This window comes from Oncorhynchus mykiss, chromosome 1, assembly GCF_057628025.1.
Source record: "Oncorhynchus mykiss isolate SJ-2025 chromosome 1, ASM5762802v1, whole genome shotgun sequence".
Taxonomy (NCBI): Eukaryota; Metazoa; Chordata; class Actinopteri; order Salmoniformes; family Salmonidae; genus Oncorhynchus; species Oncorhynchus mykiss.
Genome location: NC_143022.1, coordinates 66,971,724 through 66,991,514, shown reverse-complemented (window position 1 = coordinate 66,991,514; position 19,791 = coordinate 66,971,724). Strand labels below are relative to the sequence as shown.

Here is a 19,791-nt window from a genome sequence, read left to right as displayed (position 1 = left end):
CTGTATAAAAATACATTTATAGAAGGATTTTATAGCCCTTCTTACACATGACTGTGGCGGTCTGTAGTGGATGAAGTACATCTAACTGGGGTCACTATACTGGATAGAATGGTTATAGAGGAGAGGTAGAACAACATTTCTCTAAAATAATAGCTGCTTCTGTTATGGTGCTGCAGGAGAGATATGTTATTTTTTCCCAAATCGCTCTCCGACCATCCATACCCAGATTTAGCTTTCTCTATTAAAGTGTTTCATCATCACATAGGCCTGCAGTGGTGTGTATATGTGTTTTTATTGTGTTGCATGGTATACCAAAACTTTTGTACTTTTTCAATATTAGAACATGAAAAACGATTCAGTAGTAGAATTTTGGTTACTTTTGGGAATTCTATCAAATGTGTCTCACATTGTCTGCTGATTGTGAAAGGTTCAAATCTGTCCATCAGCGCAGCCAATGTCCCCTTATAGCACGAGGGCATCGTGCCTGCTTCGTGCCTGCTCCACCTAAGCCAGGCTTCCACTCAAATGTTGTTGATCAGTACAATAATAGTAATAATAGTAATAATTTATTAAACAGAGTAAAAATGGACAACTAGAACAAGCTCAAACCAAGTTTATTCGCCTTCTGGGTCAAACAGCCTCAAAGACATGCTTCTACCAGTACAAGTATTTATACCCCTCTTTAGTCAGAATCTCCTCCTTTTCTCTAAACACTACATCTTTGTTGCTAGGCAGGAAGTTAAGGGATGTGGGTAATAAACTGTTCCTTCTCCCTTCATGTGACCTGACCTGACCTCGGCCCACATTCCTCACTAACTCCACAGCTATCCACCCTTATCAGTGACTGCAACCATGTGATTGCCTTTCCCTTTATTTAGTAAGCCCATGGCTCTTATCCAACCTCCATTGACTCCACCATCTACATTCCTCATACTTGTAACCATTCACTTCTAGTATAGCAAGTATTTCCAACCAGAACCCAACAATTCGTAAAGCGCTTTTCATTATACAAGAATAATCTCAAAGTGCCTGAAATAACATTCAAATGTATCTAACCATATCATGAAAGCTACAATCAAAGTCTAGGAGGAAGGCTAGGCCAGCCGATAGAGAGGAGTCTTAAGGCCTGCTTTAAATGCTTGAATAGTCTGAACAGCCCTGAGATGATCTGTAATGAAGTTCCATAGGCGTGGTACGTTGGAAGACAAGGCACAATCCCCCATTGTGCACGCCTGGTTCTGGGAGCATGGAGGAGTTTGTCATCACTTGAACATAGGGTGCGTGGAGGTCCATAGGGGGAGAGTAAGTCTGATAGGTAGGCGAGGAGGATAATTGTTGTTTTTTTACCCCTTTTTCATGGTATCCAATTGATGGTTACAGTCTTGTCCCATTGCTGCTACTCCTATGCGGACTCAGGAGAGGCAAAGGTCAAGAGCCACAATGCCCACTTAACCCAGCCGCACCAATGTGTCACAGGAGTCACTAGAGCGCAATAGGACAAGGACATCCCAGCCGGCCAAACCCTCCCCTTACCCGGAAGACGCTGGGCCAATTGTGCGCCGCCTCATGGGTCTCCCGATCAGCAGGCTGCAACATAGCCTGGAATCGAACCTGGATCTGTAGTGACACAGCTAGCACTGCGTTGCAGTGCCTTAGACCGCTGCGCCACTCAGAAGTCCTTATAGTAATTTATTTGAGGAACAGGTAGCCAAAAGAGATCAGCAAGGATGGGGGGATGTGGGAAGACTTCGTTGTTTGCGTCAGATTGCATGCAGGCCCCCAAGTACAGCATTGCTATAATCGATTCTGGAGAAAATGTGTGCATGGATTAGCTCTTCTGCGTCAAAAAAAGTGCTTTCCAAGTGGAAGGAAGCCGATTGTTTTCATCTGTAGCCCAATTAAATCAGCCAAAACAAGCTCAATAACTCAATGAATGCACACACTGCTATTGAATATGTACTTCCCTTTATTGTGAATACACTTTCACAATATAGTTTTCTCTTGAACATTTATTGAACAAGGATGTTTTGCTTCAACATATATATGAATATTTAGTACTATTGAAGAGTAACCTAATGTTTTTGTTCAAACAAATATCAAACAATAGCTTAAATTGACACCTTACGCCTGCTTTTGTGAAAAAGCGCTCTACAATTAGGCTTCTTTGCCCTTGAACAATTTTTTATTATGTTTTTCTTGAGCATTTAAGCCCATTAATTTGAAAAGCCTTATGATTAAGCTTACAAAGGAAGGGTATATTACTGATCATTTTTTAAGTTTACCAGTAAGCTACCATAATTTTGGTGACTTTAAAGTTTCGGGGAGAATTTATCACAAGACAACTTGTGGTCTTTTTGGGTACTTCAGATTATCACAGGTGTCTGTAATGGACACCCTGGCCCTCAGGGTCCTTATCACATGTAAAATAATAAAATACTTTTTTTTTTTTTTTTTTACAGCTAAAATGACAAAGCTGTTAAACATTATCCTAAATATAGTGAATACCAGTGGGCTTTAATATAATGTTTTCAGCATTAAATATTCTTTATTTATTTTTACACACTTTTATTTATTTTACTATATCAATGTATTTGTTGTTAATGTTTTGTCACCAAACTGGTGGCAGTTGATTAATTAAGCTATTTTATTTTTAACCATATGGTCTATCCACTAGAAACTTGTGGACAATAGTAATAAAACATTTATACTATATATGAATTTTTACAAAGTTATTCAATTATAAATGAACAAAATTACAATGAATTACCAAAATGAATTAATTTTCCGGTAACTTTGCTAATTTATCGGTAGCTTTGCAAACCTACTTAGGCCTATCATTTTGCGGAAACAAAACAAAATGTGAAACAATAAATGGACATCTTGTAGGTCGACTGCCTGTGTCGGTTAATAGCCTATACCAGCATATGAATTAAATCTAATGAAATAAATAATAGGTTTAGAAAATAAATAGACTATAACAAAACATAAAGTTTAGAAAATCTAAGTACCCACTGTCCAGTTGTGAGGCTATAATTGCCTAGTTTGTCTTTTTTGCAGCACAGAATCGCGTGGACTGCGGGTTATGAGTCAACTCGTGTACCACTAGTGTGTGTACAGTATGTCTGTATGCACGTGCGTGTGTGTGTATTCACGTGTGTGTTTGCTAACTATGGTCCCAATAGTTAGTGGTGTTACACTATGGTGTTTGCTAACTATGGTCCCCATACACAAAGTTATCTGTATTCTGTTTCCTATGTTTATTTGTATACAGTAGCTGTTAAGTAACTGAATTTATGATCGGAAGCACCCATGCACTTACTTAGAGGAAGTAGGAAACCAACTCTGTGGCATTGAGCCTCTTGTAAAATGTCTGAGCATTGCCAGAGCTTTGGAATATTGGTTTGTTGTTGAGGAGGGGACACTTTTAAAGTTTACTGTCTTGTAAGCAGGCATTATGAAAACAAATAGTTAAACATCAGCGTGAGAGCATAAACGTTCCTAATGAGGCCCTTGGGAAGCGTTAGGTGCAGAGAGCTCCACAATAGTGCAGTGTTACGTGTGGATTTAGGTCATTGCTTTGTTGCCCCTGTCTCGCCCTAGCGCTCCAAGCTCCCAGCTCCCTCATAGTTATTATTTAGTGTGAGGATGACCTTACTAAAAAATGTTTTCTATCAAATCATCAAACCACCCATAAGCTGACTGACAGTTTGTCCAGCTCCAGCAATCTGTTTATCTGGGTCTCAGTTGAGCTCTGTGGAGCAGATATGGAAGAGTTTACGATCTAGCTGCCACTTTGTTATTTAAGCCCTCAGCGGTGAGTTTGCCTTGCTCAGGAAGTAGGGAGGAGAAGGAGAGAGGAAGGGAGGAAAGAGGGAGGGGGAGGAGAGGGGGAGAGTAGAGACCGAGAGGGGGAAAGAGCTGGGAGAGGGAGAGGAGGAGAGGATGAGATGAGGAGAAGAGGGATAGATATATTTCCCATGGTACAGTATGTGTTGGTTGGCCTGTTCACCAATGATGTAACTGTCCTCTCTGCACACTATTCATGTCTCAGTCTCTCACACATAGACTTGCGCAGGGGCAGCAGGGAGCACAGGGGCGGCAGGGAGCACAGGGGCGGCAGGGAGCACAGGGGCGGCAGGAAGCACAGGGGCGGCAGGGAGCACAGCTTCCAGGGAAATGGATTGCTGTCATACCTTGTCCATAGACTGCTTACAGGGTAAGGAAGCCAACAGGTAATTTTGTAATTTGGGTGACATATCACTTTAATCCTAATCTTTTATTTATTTTTTATTTATTTTTATTTTATTTTTTATTTTTTTAGAGGGAGGATCAGCTTAATATTGCTGAAAGAATGTTGCTTCCAATGTAATTGTCTGCATCCAATCCCCCATATTTTTTTGGTAAATATATATATCCATACACGCATGCATACATATACACATATATACATACACATACCTATATAGACATACATACTTTTTTAAAGAATATACCTTTATTATTATTCCCCTCAAACCCTACCACTGATCCCCCAACTGGAGTAAACTAATAAACACTTCTGCTTCTACCTTCAATCCATACATCTTATACACATTCTACAGACACAGTCTACTTTACAATAGTTCTCTCTTGTTTGTTCTTAGTCCTTCCTCTATTTCTGATGTCCATCCAGTTTGATTTCTATTTGTAACTGTGCTATTTCACAGAGTTTCCAAAACTATATACATTTTACAGATCCCGTATGATTTACATTGTTTATCTTGTTATTAGTCCCACCCTTCAGCTCCATTCAACCCCTCCCATCTATCTCTCAACCTCATCCATTTCGGATTTCCATTTGCCATATATTTTTCAACTGTGCTGTGATGCTTCACAAAAGAATTTAACCTTTCTATTCTCATAGATTCTACAGATTGTAAATTAAAAATAAACATTTTTGCTAAAATAATTATTATATTATTGATTGATTGACTATGGCTTTTTAAATCACCCAGTATTGCTATCTGTAATGTTAGTTCTAGGCAAATGTTGCAATTCTTCTGCCATTCCTGGACCTGTGACCAAAAACGAGCTACATATGGACAATACCAAAATAAATGATCTAATGACTCTGCCTCCTCACAACAGAATCTGCAGAGCTGTGAAGATTGTAACCCCCAATATATATAACATTCTATTAGTTGCAAGAATTTTGTATAGTAATTTATATAAAAAAATGTGAAGTTTTGAATCCGGCGTTGTTTTCCATATCAATTCATAAACCATGTGCCATGGAATGGGTACATCGAAAATCTCTTCCCAACTATTTCGCAATTTATATGGCACAGCTGTCAGTTTTTTGGTCCTTAAATGAAATTGGTATATGTTTTTATTAATCACACTTTTCTTTAACCATTTATGTTCTTTAATACAGGGCCGACATACAAGTTCATTACTTTTTTCCCCTTCTACTTGCCTCTTCCATTTTTGTGGTAACGCTGCAATTAATTGTTTGTAATTTTGGGTAGAGCAGACACTTCCATATGTCTGTGTTAGCTGCATATGTGGCATAACTACACCAGTCCTATTTATGATATCATTCACTAAAATTATACCTTTTTTTTAAATTTCTTTGATAAATACAGTTTTTTTTTATCAATTAGTATATTTGATTTAAACCACAATATTTGTTGTACTATTTGTTCCGTGCTTTCAGGCGGATTAAACTGAAATTGCAACCAACTTTCTAAGGCTTGTTTAAAAAATAAAGATATTTTGGAGATTATTTCCTTTTCAAACAACTGAAAGTGAGCAGGTGTAATCTGAATAAAGGGGAAAAGGTCCTTCCTGAATATTGGATGAGACATTCGTACCAATTGACTAGAGAACCAATTTGGATTTAAGTATAACGTTTGTATGACTGATGCCTTTAGTGAGAGGTCTAATGCTTTAATATTTAATCATTTCTGCCCACCGAATTCATATTTGTTATATAAATAGGCCCTTTCAATTTTATCTGGCTTGCCGTTCCAAATAAAATGTAATATTTTTGTTTGTATAATTTAAAAAGCAGGTCACTAGGTGTAGGCAAAACCATAAGCAAATAGGTAAACTGTGATATAACTAAGGAGTTAATCAGGGTGATTTTTCCACAAATAGACAGGTATTTTCCTTTCCATGGTATCTTATCTATTTTTGCTAACTTTCTATAAAAATGTATTGGCGTGAGATCATTTCTTTCTTTTGGGATTTGTATACCGAGTATGTCCACATCTCCGTCAGACCATTTAATTGGTAAACTACATGGTAATGTAAAATGTGAATTTTTTAGTGATCCAATACGTAATATGGTACATTTATCATAATTTGGTTTTAATCTAGAGAGGATAGCAAAAGTATCTAGATCCTCTAAGAGGCCGTGGAGAGACTCCAATTGTGGTTTTAAAAGAAAACATGAATCATCAGCGTAGAATGACACCTTTGTTTTTAAGCCACGGATTTCTAATCCCTTAATATTATTCTTTGATCTAATCTTAGCAGCTAACATTTCGATGACAATAATAAATAGATATGCCGATAGTGGACAACCTTGTTTTCCTCCTCTAGATAGATTAAAACTTTCTGGGATGTAGCCATTATTTATTATTTTACACATAGGGTTACTATACAAAACCTTAACCCATTTTTTAAGAGATTCCCCAAAATTGAAATATTCTAGGCATTTATATATAAACTCCAGTTGACCTTTATCAAAAGCCTTTTCAAAATCAGCTATGAAAACCAGGCCTGGTGTCCCCGATATTTCATAGTGTTCTATTGTTTCCGGGACTTGTCTTATACACTGCTCAAAAAAATAAAGGGAACACTAAAATAACACATCCTAGATCTGAATGAATGAAATGTTCTTATTAAATACTTTTTTCTTTACATAGTTGAATGTGCTGACAACAAAATCACACAAAAATGATCAATGGAAATCAAATTTATCAACCCATGGAGGTCTGGATTTGGAGTCACACTCAAAATTAAAGTGGAAAACCACACTACAGGCTGATCCAACTTTGATGTAATGTCCTTAAAACAAGTCAAAATGAGGCTCAGTAGTGTGTGTGGCCTCCACGTGCCTGTATGACCTCCCTACAATGCCTGGGCATGCTCCTGAGGAGGTGGCGGATGGTCTCCTGAGGGATCTCCTCCCAGACCTGGACTAAAGCATCCTCCAACTCCTGCACAGTCTGTGGTGCAACGTGGCGTTGGTGGATGGATCGAGACATGATGTCCCAGATGTGCTCAATTGGATTCAGGTCTGGGGAACGGGTGGGCCAGTCCATAGCATCAATGCCTTCCTCTTGCAGGAACTGCTGACACACTCCAGCCACATGAGGTCTAGCATTGTCTTGCATTAGGAGGAACCCAGGGCCAACCGCACCAGCATATGGTCTCACAAGGGGTCTGAGGATCTCATCTCGGTACCTAATGCCAGTCAGGCTACCTCTGGCGAGCACATGGAGGCCCCCCAAAGAAATGCCACCCCACACCACGACTGACCCACCGCCAAACCGGTCATGCTGGAGAATGTTGCAGGCAGCTGAATGTTCTCCACAGCGTCTCCAGACTGTCACGTCTGTCACATGTGCTCAGTGTGAACCTGCTTTCATCTGTGAAGAGCACAGGGCGCCAGTGGCGAATTTGCCAATCTTGGTGTTCTCTGACAAATGGCAAACGTCCTGCACAGTGTTGGGCTGTAAGCACAACCCCCACCTGTGGACGTTGGGCCCTCATACCACCATCATGGAGTCTGTTTCTGACCGTTTGAGCAGACACATGCACATTTGTGGCCTGCTGGAGGTCATTTTGCAGGGCTCTGGCAGTGCTCCTCCTGCTCCTCCTTGCACAAAGGCGGAGGTAGCGGTCCTGCTGCTGGGTTGTTGCCCTCCTACGGCCTCCTCCACGTCTCCTGATGTACTGGCCTGTCTCCTGGTAGCGCCTCCATGCTCTGGACACTACGCTGACAGACACAGCAAACCTTCTTGCCACAGCTCGCATTGATGTGCCATCCTGGATGAGCTGCACTACCTGAGCCACTTGTGTGGGTTGTAGACTCCGTCTCATGCTACCACTAGAGTGAACGCACCGCCAGTATTCAAAAGTGACCAAAACATCAGCCAGGAAGCATGGGAACTGAGAATTGGTCTGGTCACCACCTGCAGAACCACTCCTTTATTGGGGGTGTCTTGGTAATTGCCTATAATTTCCATCTGTTGTCTATTCCATTTGCACAACAGCATGTGAAATTTATTGTCAATCAGTGTTGCTTCCTAAGTGGACAGTTTGATTTCACAGAAGTGTGATTGACTTGGAGTTACATTGTGTTGTTTAAGTGTTCCCTTTATTTTTTTGAGCAGTGTTTTATCTCCAGTGTATCGTCCATGTAAAAAACCTGTCTGATTAGGATGAATAATATCTGACAATACTTTTTAAATTCTATGTGCCAAGCATTTTTCTAGGATTTTTGCATCACAACACTGAAGTGTAAGAGGTCTTCAATTTTTTAAATGGACTGGATCTTTATATATACCACTTGGATCCTGTTTCAGTAATAATGATATCAGACCTTCTTGTTGCGTGTCTGATAATCTACCATTTATATAGGAGTGGTTAAAACAAGCCAATAATGATCCTTTGAGTATACCAAAAAAAGTGTTGTATACTTCCACTGGTATGCCATCCAGCCCTGGAGTTTTCCCATCCTTAAAGGCCCCAATTGTCTCAAGCAGTTCCTATTCAGTAATTTGGCCTTCACATGAGTCTTTCTGTACAGATATTAATTTTACATTATTATTCGGGAAAAAAATCCATGCAATTAGTTTCATCCTAATCTTAATGAACACACACACACTTTCTCTGCAGTTACATTTACATGGATTGTATTACTATATTTCATTATTGTCATCAATGAATTGTCATCTTTGCCATCGTCAAATCTTTAAGTACTCATCATCATGTCATCATCATCATAATATGTTCCAAGGCTTTCTTCTCCTGTTTTCTCTTTCCTAGAAATGAAAGACAAGCAGGCTGCTTGCATGGAGACATCAGACTGGCTGATATTGGATTAAGCTCAGAGGGTTTCTATTTAGGACCTGACTGGAGAGTTGATACACTACTTTGTGGTTGTGTCCCTTGGAAGGAATGCTGCTGTTCTAGGGCGGGAGAGCTGTGCTCTATATTTGCCTGTGGTGTTGGAGACAACCGAGGCAGCAGCAGCAGCAACACTGGGTTGCCCATGCTATCATAGGATTACTCAACATCACTGCACTGGATTTGACTCACACAGTGCTCACCCTATCAGTCCCGCTGATGTAGTGTGTGGTGTAATTGTCTATTGGGCATTGCTAAGGGAGCTATGCGAAGGACGAGGAACGAATAATGAATCTATGTTAGGGTTGTAAAGGGAGAGTATAACACTGTTAACTTTATAAGTTTACCAGTAAACTTCCAGAATATTTCAATACATGCAAAATATATAATACAATAAAATAAGACGACTTTGAATTAAACCATTTAATGACAACGCTAAAACATGATCCTAAATATAACCCATACATTTAGTGAATACAGTTGGTGTTTAATATGAGAGTTTCAGCATGAAATATCCTTCATATTTGTACACACTTATTTATTTTACTATGTCAATATGTCTTTGTTGTAAATGTTTTTGTGGTGGCAGTTCTGACAAAAAGTAAACAGTTGAAGTAGTTGCAGAGTTAATTAGGCTATTTTCTGTAGAGCCTTATGTTCTATCTACTAGAAACTCATGAACACCGGTGTAAAGATTAAGAAAATATGATTCATATTTTTTTTTTTATTATTCAAGTACAAATTACCAAAGTTACCATAGATTGTCATAGATTCCCTGTTAATTGCCTAAATTGCTGAACATTCCGGTAACTTGGTAAATTACCGGTGGTTTTGCAACCCTAATCTAGCTAGATGTCTACATCTATCTCGACCTAGACGGATGTTTTGCTCAGTAGTAAAGGGTACAGAAGTAGCCTAGGTCATTCATAAGATGTTTGCCTGCAGGGTAAAGCATACTGTACTTCAGAGCAAGCTTTTACTCAAATCCCAAAAGCCTCTCAGGTTCTTGTCTCTGCTCCAGCCGATGAAATCATGATCAGTGTTTAAAACTTTTAGCTAACAGCTAAGTGTGATGGCTGCGCACTTAAAAAATGCCTCATAAAGTTTGCTTAATTTTTCAAATGTGTTATTAGTATCACTGCATCAGGGAAATGCCTGTGTACGCTATCCCTAATTCAGTGAAAATCATTTTCAAAATCTAAAAATGAAGTAAACTTTATGTGACATCTTTCTGAGTTGCGGACCCATCACAGTTTTCTGCTTATCTGAATTAACATGTTTTATGCACCAACCAAACATCTGGAAGGGCGTGATGGTCCCTCTTTGATTAGCTAAAAGTGCTGCGAAACACCCAGGGGTTTGGCCTCTCTCTCACAGCTCTCGACTCCCCCTCCATTCTACCACTCCACACAGGATGCCATCATCTCAGTCAAGAAGAGTTCAAAATTGAATTTGGAGCCCTTTGGAATCCCCAGCAGAAATAAGATTGAACCAATCGGTGTTTCATTATTTATTTCCTCGTGGAGAGTGTCGTTGAGGCAAAGTCGTTGAGAAAAGTTGATTCAGGGAATTAGAACAGTGTTCAGCTCTTTACTTTTATGTTCTTTGCCATCATGTGAAGATACGAGACTTTGAAAGCCGCCAAGCTGTAGATTAGAATCTAGAGACCTTTTCACACTACTGAGCCAAACTGACCCGAGCCAAACTGTACTAAACTGGCCGGGGTACACATGCCACCATGCTTGCTGAACCATGCTGAAAAGGAACATTTTAAAGAAGATGTCCAAGCCAGCACAGTTGGGTTCGGATCAGCACGATAGTGTGAAAAGGGTAAAGGTTTTTAACATTTTAGTGTTGTCGTGTCTATGGGATTCAGAGCTACGGTACTGAAAGAATTCAAAGAAACACAACAGCAAGAGACAAGTAAGATGAGTCATTTGAGGGTATTGGAGAAAAAAGCCACAGGGAACTATATTTCATGTCGCTGAATAAATATTTCCTGCACATCCTCTGTTCAGAGGCACTGTCAAGGATTATTCTCTGGCACATCAGAGTGCACTCAGCAACTAATCATTTTTACTGTGGAAGATTTAAGTGCCTTCTCTTGCCTGTCACTTATAATTTGAATGTCAACTGTCAAACACCCATGGCATAGTATTGTTCCTAAGTTGAATTTGAAAAGTCGTGTTTTTTGGGGGAAACCGCGGCTGTTTTTTTCCCCAGCTCAACACAAAACGCTGCTCAATGAAATTGTGGAGCAAATCAGTCAATTTTCTGAGGTGCCACATGGAAATGTGGATTTTACGGAAATTATTATGCATTAGTAATAAAAAATACATTTGGCTTTGTGCTGAGAAATACAGTATTTCTATGGAGATAGCGCTTTTTGCCTCGCAATACTTTATAATCTGTTGTCATTGTCATGTATGTATTCTATATATAACCAGGGACGTGCCATTCAAATAGAAATCCTCCTTACAAAGGAGACATGCTCCAAATACCAATCACCAAAGCATGTAACACCACAGCTCTAAGTCATTGTAACAGCACTATTTTAAGTTTCACAATTCTAAGTGTTTCTTGAATTGAGTAGTTATTGTGTGGTTGCACGCACGCACACACACACACACACACACACACACACACACACACACACACACACACACACACACACACACACACACACGGAAACCCATGCAATAGATCTGTCTTCTTCTTTCGTCCAGCGAGGTCGTCCTCTCCAACATCAACCACAGCCTGTCTGGCATCTGGGAGTGCCAGGTGACCAGTTCCCGTGGCAACAGGTCCAGACAGATGGAGATCCTTGTGTTGGAGACGTCAGCACCCTACTGCTCAGCAGACAGGATCAACAGCAACAAGGGGGACTTCAGGTGGGTGCTCTAACCAGACCAAAAACAAGGACCTCTTCAGGTGAAGACTAAATGACAAGGTCAAAGGTCAACTACAGTGCAACAAGGTAGCCTAAAACATGCCTGACCTCATGTTGGCATTCAAGATGTCAGTGTTTTGAGAATGTGAAATGTGAAAGCCCAATGGTTCGCTAAACTCAGCTCTGCTCAAGGAGGAAGTGACTGTAGAATATTAGATAACAAAGAAAGTAAACAGTCAAATGAAAAAAAAAATCCATGGAATGTAAGTACTGTTTAGCTAGCAGTTATCCCCATGCATTAGGAAGCCATGTGTTTCATATCAATCACCAAAATGCTAATAATTCTGTACCCTAGCTTTATACTGTAGCTTTCTATAAAACATTCCAATTAGTCTCTGACTGGCATTTTCCCATCCAGCTAAAGTCTTATGAGTTGAAAAGCCAGCAGGCTCTCCACGAGACCTGGGTTCAAATACTTTGAGCATTTGCTTCAGTCTGCCTGGAGTGCCAGATGGGAGGGGTTTACCCTTTTGGAACTGTTCAACTGGTTCCATTGCGTCAGGCAAGCTCAATCAAGCACATTAAATGATGGCAAATCATATTTGAACCCAGGTCTGCTTTCCACCTCTCCCTCTGTCTCTGTCCCTGTCCATCTGGAAGTTGTCTGTTTTTCTCCCTTCAGTCTTGTTTCCGTGTATGCTCCATTGTTGTCATGAACTGCTCCTGTACTTTACGACCCACTTCCAGTGAAGCGAGCAGAGAGGCTTTGTTTCTGCTAAGCAGTGGCGTAATGGGCTGGAAAATGAGACCCTTTTTTTATCGGGGGGGGGGGGGATTAGTGTTATAGATTACGAAGTAGCCAGTGCCATGAGGACAGGGGGAGAAAGCAGGACCGGTTCCTCTGAACACAACAACAGATTTATCCTCAGTCTTTCCTCAATTTACTCCCTTTGTTTTCACATTATGAAAAATTGCCAAAATGACATTGTTGAAATGAAACCAGCTTGTTTTCATTGGTGTTTTTGAGGGTGTTTTCAGGGAGATATAGACTACAGTAAGATGTTACAGTATATGTAATATCCAGTGCCATTATGTTTGTTTACATGTCATGCAGATCAACAATCAACAATAAATGATAACTTAGTAATGCGACATAACAAGGCAACGTGTCACATCAACGTAGTGTAGTCAGGAAATCGAGCCTTATTGTGGATCACGGTGACAAAGACATTGATACCATATCTTGTGACAGGTGGCCAAAGACCCTGGCAGGGATACTGGCCTTCCTGCCCTGTGCTCCATCCACATTTGGCTATGCCCCCCGCCCTTCTGGTGCCGCTTCACACCACCTCACTCAGAGGGAGAAGAAGGCCTGGCGACGCTGTGACCGGGCAGGCCGGTGGGCAGAGGATGACTATACCCAGTGCCCATATGCCAGCGAGGTGACTCGCATACTGCATGAGCTCACCCAGGTAGGACATTTCTCTCACTAGCAGAGACAACGCGAGACAAGGGGGTCTAAAACGGAATAATCTGAATCATTAACATTTTTTTTTTTATTTGAGGTAATATCTGGCTTGATTAATACCCATAGGAAGACATACAAACTGTTATTTCACAGCACATATGAAATGTATCTGTGTAAATCCTAACCCAATCACTGTTCTATTACCAGATGACCATCAACACCAGCAATGCCCAGGCGTTAGCCCAGCAGCTGGTAGCCTTCACCAGCAGGGCGGGGGACTTCAGCGATGTGATGGATGTCATCTTTGTCACACACCTGGTTGAGAGGCTGACTCGCCTGGTGGACCAGCGTAGAAAAGTACGTATGATAGCAGGACTTAGCCGCTGTTCACACACACATACAGGCACGCATGCGCACGCTCACACACACACACGGAAGAATGCACACACACACACACACACACACACACACACACAGCATTTTACCCTCAGCCTCCACGCAGCAGTCATTTCTTTGCTCAACAGTTCTCTGCGTATTGTATGAGGAATTGCACATTTGACTAATCACTGCACTATTTCCGCATGAAACAGTCTAATCAGTACAAAAAGAGGGCTCGCAATTTCAACCAATCTCCACATGTTTAACGCATAACATAGTTAAATCAAGTCACACGTCAACAAACTGTGTCCCTTATCAATGCATTTTCCTGATAAATTGGACAAAAGCATTGCATATTTACATGCATAATGTCAGATTTCCTCTGGCAAAATCAAGCATTTTTGCCCCGCAAATGTCATAAAATAATCCCTGGGAAATTCTGGGGGATTGAATAAAGAACCCCGAACTGTTTTCTTTGGACGAGCTGTTTATAGTCCAATGAAAGGCACATATGAGTGGATGTCTCTTTTTGCCCCGGTAGCTGGCTAGTCTACTTGACTCCAGCTCCATAAATGCTGGACTTTGGGTGCTAATTTCCCTGAGATGTCATCAGTGAAGCAATTTGGTAACATGCAATTTGATGGGAAACTATACATATTGTTAGCTGCTATTCCTGACCCGGTATTATTTAAGCCTGTGAGATGTGAGTGCTTTTCAGTGTTTTGAAAGCAGGGATTTGTCAAATTCTGAGGAGTGATTTGCAAGAAGTGACTTGAAACTGTTCAGATGACAGCTTGAATCAGGGGTGTCAATCTCATTCCATGGAGGGCCTAGTGTCTGCTGGTTTTTGTTTTTTCCTTTCAGGTGAGGGCAGTTCCTTACTAATTAGTGACCTTAATTCATCAATCAAGTAAAAGGAGTACAAACCCGCAGACACTCGGCCCTCCGTGGAATGACTTTGACAAATGTTGCTTAAATGGAGGGATCCGCAGGTTAACGGAACTCGATTTGAGAAACCGTACATTACGCTAAATGTGCTCACACTCTAGGAATGAAGGAGTCTTAGCCTGCCACCGCCCACGCTATACTGGCCTTCAAAATTTATTTGGAAAACCTGTGCGTTTTCCTTCATCCTTCTTTTCTTGCTTATGGCAATCATGCACCTGAGAGCTAAGTTGATGAAGAAGTAATTCGGCTATCCCCCTAATCTATTCCAAATGTATTTCTTTTATACCAGGGGTCTTCAACCTTTTCTTGCCCGGGGACCCCTGGTGAGGCAAACCAGAGACCGAGGGATCCCCATCATATGTTAGGCCCCCCCAAAAAAATCCATGTTAGCCCCCAAAAATGCAACAACTTGTCTTATCATCAGGTGATGTAAACAACACTTTAAAATGAATAGATTTCATAGATTTTGGTAGTCTATTCTGTTTTTGCTAGCGATATTCATAAAAACATTCAAAGTAAAAAATGACAAAAAATTCACTTTTTCAATATTATTATTTGATATAGAGTATCAGTCAAAGGTTTGGACACACCTACTCATTCAAGTGTTTTTCTTTATTTGGACTATTTTCTACATTGTAGAATAATAGCGGAGACATCAAAACTAAGAAATAACACATATGGAATCAAGTAGTAACCAAAAAAGTGTTCAACAAATCAAAATATATTTAAGTATTTGAGATTCGTCAAATAGTCACCCTTTGCCTTAGTGACAGCTTAGCACATTCTTGGTATTCTCTCAACCAGCTTCACCTGGAATGCTTTTCCAACAGTCTTGAAGGAGTTCCCACATATGCTGAGCACTTGTTGGCTGCTTTTCCTTCACTCTGCGGACCAACTCATCCAGAACCATCTCAATTGGATTGAGGTTGGGTGATTGTGGAGGCCAGGTCATCTGATGAAGAACTCCATCACTCCCCTTCTTGGTCAAATAGCCCTTACACAGCCTGTGTGTTGGGTCATTGTCCTGTTGAAAAACAAATGATAGTCCCACTATGTGCAAACCTAATGTCCATTGCTCATGTTTCTTGGCACAATCAAGTTTCTTATTATTATTGGTGTCCTTTAGTAGTGGTTTCATTGCAGGAATTCGACCATAAAGGCCTGATTCACGCGGTCTCCTCTGAACAGTTGATGTTGAGGTTTGTCTGTTAGCATTTATTTGGGCTGCATTCTGAGGGGCAATTAATTGTCGATTTCTGAGGCTGGTACCTCTAATTTACTTATCCTCTGCAGCACAGGTAACTCTGGGTCTTTCCTGTGGCGGAACTCATGAGTGCTAGTTTCATCATAGCACTTGATAGTTTTTGCGACTGCAATTGAAGAAACTTTCAAAGTTCTTGAAATGTTCCGCACTGACTGACCTTCATGTCTTAAAGTAATGATGGACTGTCATTTCTCTTTGCTTATAATAATAATATGGACTTGGTCTTTTACCAGATATGTCTATCTTCTGTATACCAACCCTACCTTGTCACATCACAACTGATTGGCTCAAACGCATTAAGAAGGAAAGAAATTCCAGAAATATAATTTTAACCATTGAAATGCATTCCAGTTGATTACTTCATGAAGCTGGTTGAGAGAATGCCAATAGTGTGCAAAGCTGTCATCAAGGCAAAGGGTGACTACTTTTAAGAATCTCAAATATAAAATATATTTTCATTTGTTTGACACTTTTTTGGTTACTACATGATTCCATATGTGTTATTTCATAGTGTTGATATCTTCACTATTATTCTACAATGTAGAAAATAGTCAAAAAATAAACTGGAATGAGTAGGTGTGTCCAAACGTTTGACTGGTGTTGTACATTTTCGCAGACCCCCTGAAGTAATTCTGAGGACCCCCGGTGAATACCCCTGCTTTATACGACTGAAGGCAACTAAAGGGTCTGCACACAAAAGAGGTCAGAGTAGTGAAGTGGAATTGAATTTTTACGTGAGAAGATCATTATTTGGAGCTCTCCTCAACACGGGGTCCTACTAGAAAACCTAACAATACTTGGATGCCCAGATAAACCTTGATTAATGCCAACCCAATCTCTCCACAGAACAGTTAGAATAAAGAAACTGTGAATTGGATGTAGTTCAACTGTCATCACAGTTAAGTGATTATGCCCCATTGGAGCCGCTAATCTAAAGAAAATCTTTGTATAATGAATCAAGTCACCATCACCACCCTCATCATTTCATTTCCTCAATCCCGTAGCTAGGGGACTATATCTCTGACATAGCCAGTAACATGATGCTGGTGGAGGAACACATCCTGTGGATGGCTCAGAACGAGGCCCGGGCGTGTACACGCATTGTCCAGTGTGTGGAGCGCATCGCCGACTTGGCTCTCACCATAGACACGCAGGTCATATCAAAGGTGGGTAAACAAACATCAAAGGCACACAAACGTCTATAAACTAAATGTTCACTCTTTAAACCCTTAAAAGGATAACTTATAAAGTGTTACTAAGATTGGTTTTGGAATCAAATCTTAAGGGAGCTCAAAACGTATTGGGACAGGGACATTTTTGTTGTTGTCGTTGTTTTGGCTCTGTACTCCAGCACGTTGGATTTTGAAATCATACAATGACTATGAGTTTAAAGTGCAGACCCCATTTTAGGGGACCAAAAGAGAAATTCACTGATATGTGTATTAAAAGTAGTAATAAGTGAAGTAGTTGATCGCATATTCATAGCACAGAATGACTACATCAAGCGTGTCTCTACACATACGTCGGACGCATTTCCTTTGGTTGGGTTTCAGATCATTTTGTGTCCAATAGAAATGAATGATGAATCATGTTGTGAGGACAGACGCTGGGAGATGAAAAGCAAGGACAGGGAGTGAATATTTAATAAATAACGGACATGAAATAAAACATGGACAGCGTCTGGACAAGGGGAACAAAACAACATTAGTACAGACACGGGGAAGAAACTGAGGAAATGTCAGATGTAGGGGAGGCAATCAATATGGTAATAGAGTCCAGGTGAGTCCTATGATGCGCCGTTGCGCGCAACGATGGTGGCAGGTGTGCGTAATGATGGGCCACCTGGCACCAGAGAGCACTAGAGAGGGGGAGCGGGAGCACGCGTAACAAATGTAGCCATTGTTTCATTTCAAATCCAAAGTGCGATATCATTTTAAATCTAAAGTCAGCTCAAAATTAATTATTTTGGAACTCACTGTAGTTGAGGCCTGGGCAAAGGCCGGCCCGAGGGCCATATGCGGTCCAGGACCTGATTCAATATGGCCCGTGGAATCATGCTCGGATCACATAAAGAATTTGCGATGTTATTCAAATTAAAAGCCCAATAAATTCTCGCATTTGTGTAATGATTTCATTCCCACCACTTGCGGGACATTTGTTATGAAGGCATACATAAATAGCTGCACGAGGGCAGACAGTGACTGACAGGCTGTCAGACACGTCACAGTTACAAATAGGAGCTAGCTAGAAATGAGTTTTTCAAAGATTTCAAAGTGAAGAAAAGTAGACAATGAACGTAGGTTGTTCCAGCAAGAGTGGACATCGAAATATGTATTTTTTTAGGTATCAGGGAAAGCTGTGTGCTTAGTGTGCAAAGAGAGCATCGCTGTCTTGAAAGACTACAACTTGTCCCGACACTTCCATATGAAGCATGCAGAGACATTTAGGAATAGGTCTTCTGAGCAGAGGGCAAGTGCATCGAAATAATTGCTTTCTCAGTTGCAAAAGCAGCTAGGTCTTTTCACAAAACTGCATTCAGCAAACGATGGAATTGCGAGAGCTAGCTAAACAAAATTGCTAAACATAGCAAGCCATTCGCTGAGGGCGAATTCATGAAATAATGTTTAATTGACTCTGCAGCAGTACTTTGCCCCAACAAGAAAGAGCTGTTTGAAAATGTTTCCCTGTCAAGATGAACAGTGAAACGGCGTGTTAAGGAAATCGCAGGGAATATGGAACAATAGCTGAAAGACAAGGTACAGGATTTCACCTATTTCTCCTTGGCCCTGGATGAGAGCAGTGATGCACGTGACACGGCGCGGTTGTTGATGTTCTTACGGGACATAACCCCAGACTTTAAAATTACAGAGGAGCTTGCTTCAGTGCAGTCAATGAAGAGCACAACCACAGGGAAATATGCATTGGAGGAGGTTAATAAGTGTGTGGCAAAACTGCGACTGAGTTTTGAAAAGTTATCCAGTGTGACCACTGATGGGTGCCCAAACTTGACAAGAAAAAACATTGGCCTTTTGAAAAGGATACAAGATCAAATAGCTGAGCTGAACCCAGATCAGATTTTTTTTCCCCCTGCAAGCATTATTCATCAGGAGATACTCTGTAAATGTGATCTGAAAATTAGCGATGTTGTGGATACAGTCACTAAAGTGGTAAACTTCATAAGAGCTAAATCTTTAAACCACAGGCAGTTTGTCTCACTGTGGGAAGAGACAGAGTCTTGTCATGCAGATCTCCCTTACCACAAAAAAACGTGAGATGTCTGAATTTGGGGAAGGTGCTTAAAAGGATGTTGAACCGGAAGTCAGAGATTGCAAAGTTTTTGCAAATGAAAGGAAAATATATGGATTTCCCTCAACTGCAAGATAGAGAATGGTTGGCTGATTTTTCCTTCACCGTGGACATCATGGCCGTCATGAATGAACTGACTTCCAATCTACAAGGGAAGGGCCTTTTTGCACATCAGATGAACAGCCTTGTCAAAGCCTTCACGGGAAAATGACTCCTCTTGACCCGCCAAGTAGAAGCCAACAATCTCACCCACCTTCCGACACTACTAGCCTGTTCCCTATCAGATGACCAGCGGGAGAAGTATACCTCACTGCTGTGTGCTTTGAACGGTGAGTTTTCTCATCGTTTTGAGGATTTCAAAGTGTTGGAAAATGACATGCTGTTGGTTTCCTCTCCTTTCACCTTCAATGTGGATAA

At 40.8% G+C, this 19,791-nt stretch overlaps 1 protein-coding gene across 2 annotated transcripts in view; it reads left to right on the top strand.

The window, feature by feature from the left end:
- Positions 1-19,791, top strand: part of LOC110526836 (adhesion G protein-coupled receptor A3) — a 286,855-nt gene that overhangs the window by 133,290 nt on the left and 133,774 nt on the right. For both annotated transcript variants that reach the window (XM_036982670.2, XM_036982667.2), the window contains exons 8-11: positions 11,847-12,011; positions 13,263-13,482; positions 13,686-13,835; positions 17,073-17,234. In XM_036982670.2, the coding sequence (XP_036838565.2) occupies positions 11,847-12,011; positions 13,263-13,482; positions 13,686-13,835; positions 17,073-17,234 (697 nt within the window). The remainder of the gene's footprint in view (positions 1-11,846; positions 12,012-13,262; positions 13,483-13,685; positions 13,836-17,072; positions 17,235-19,791) is intronic.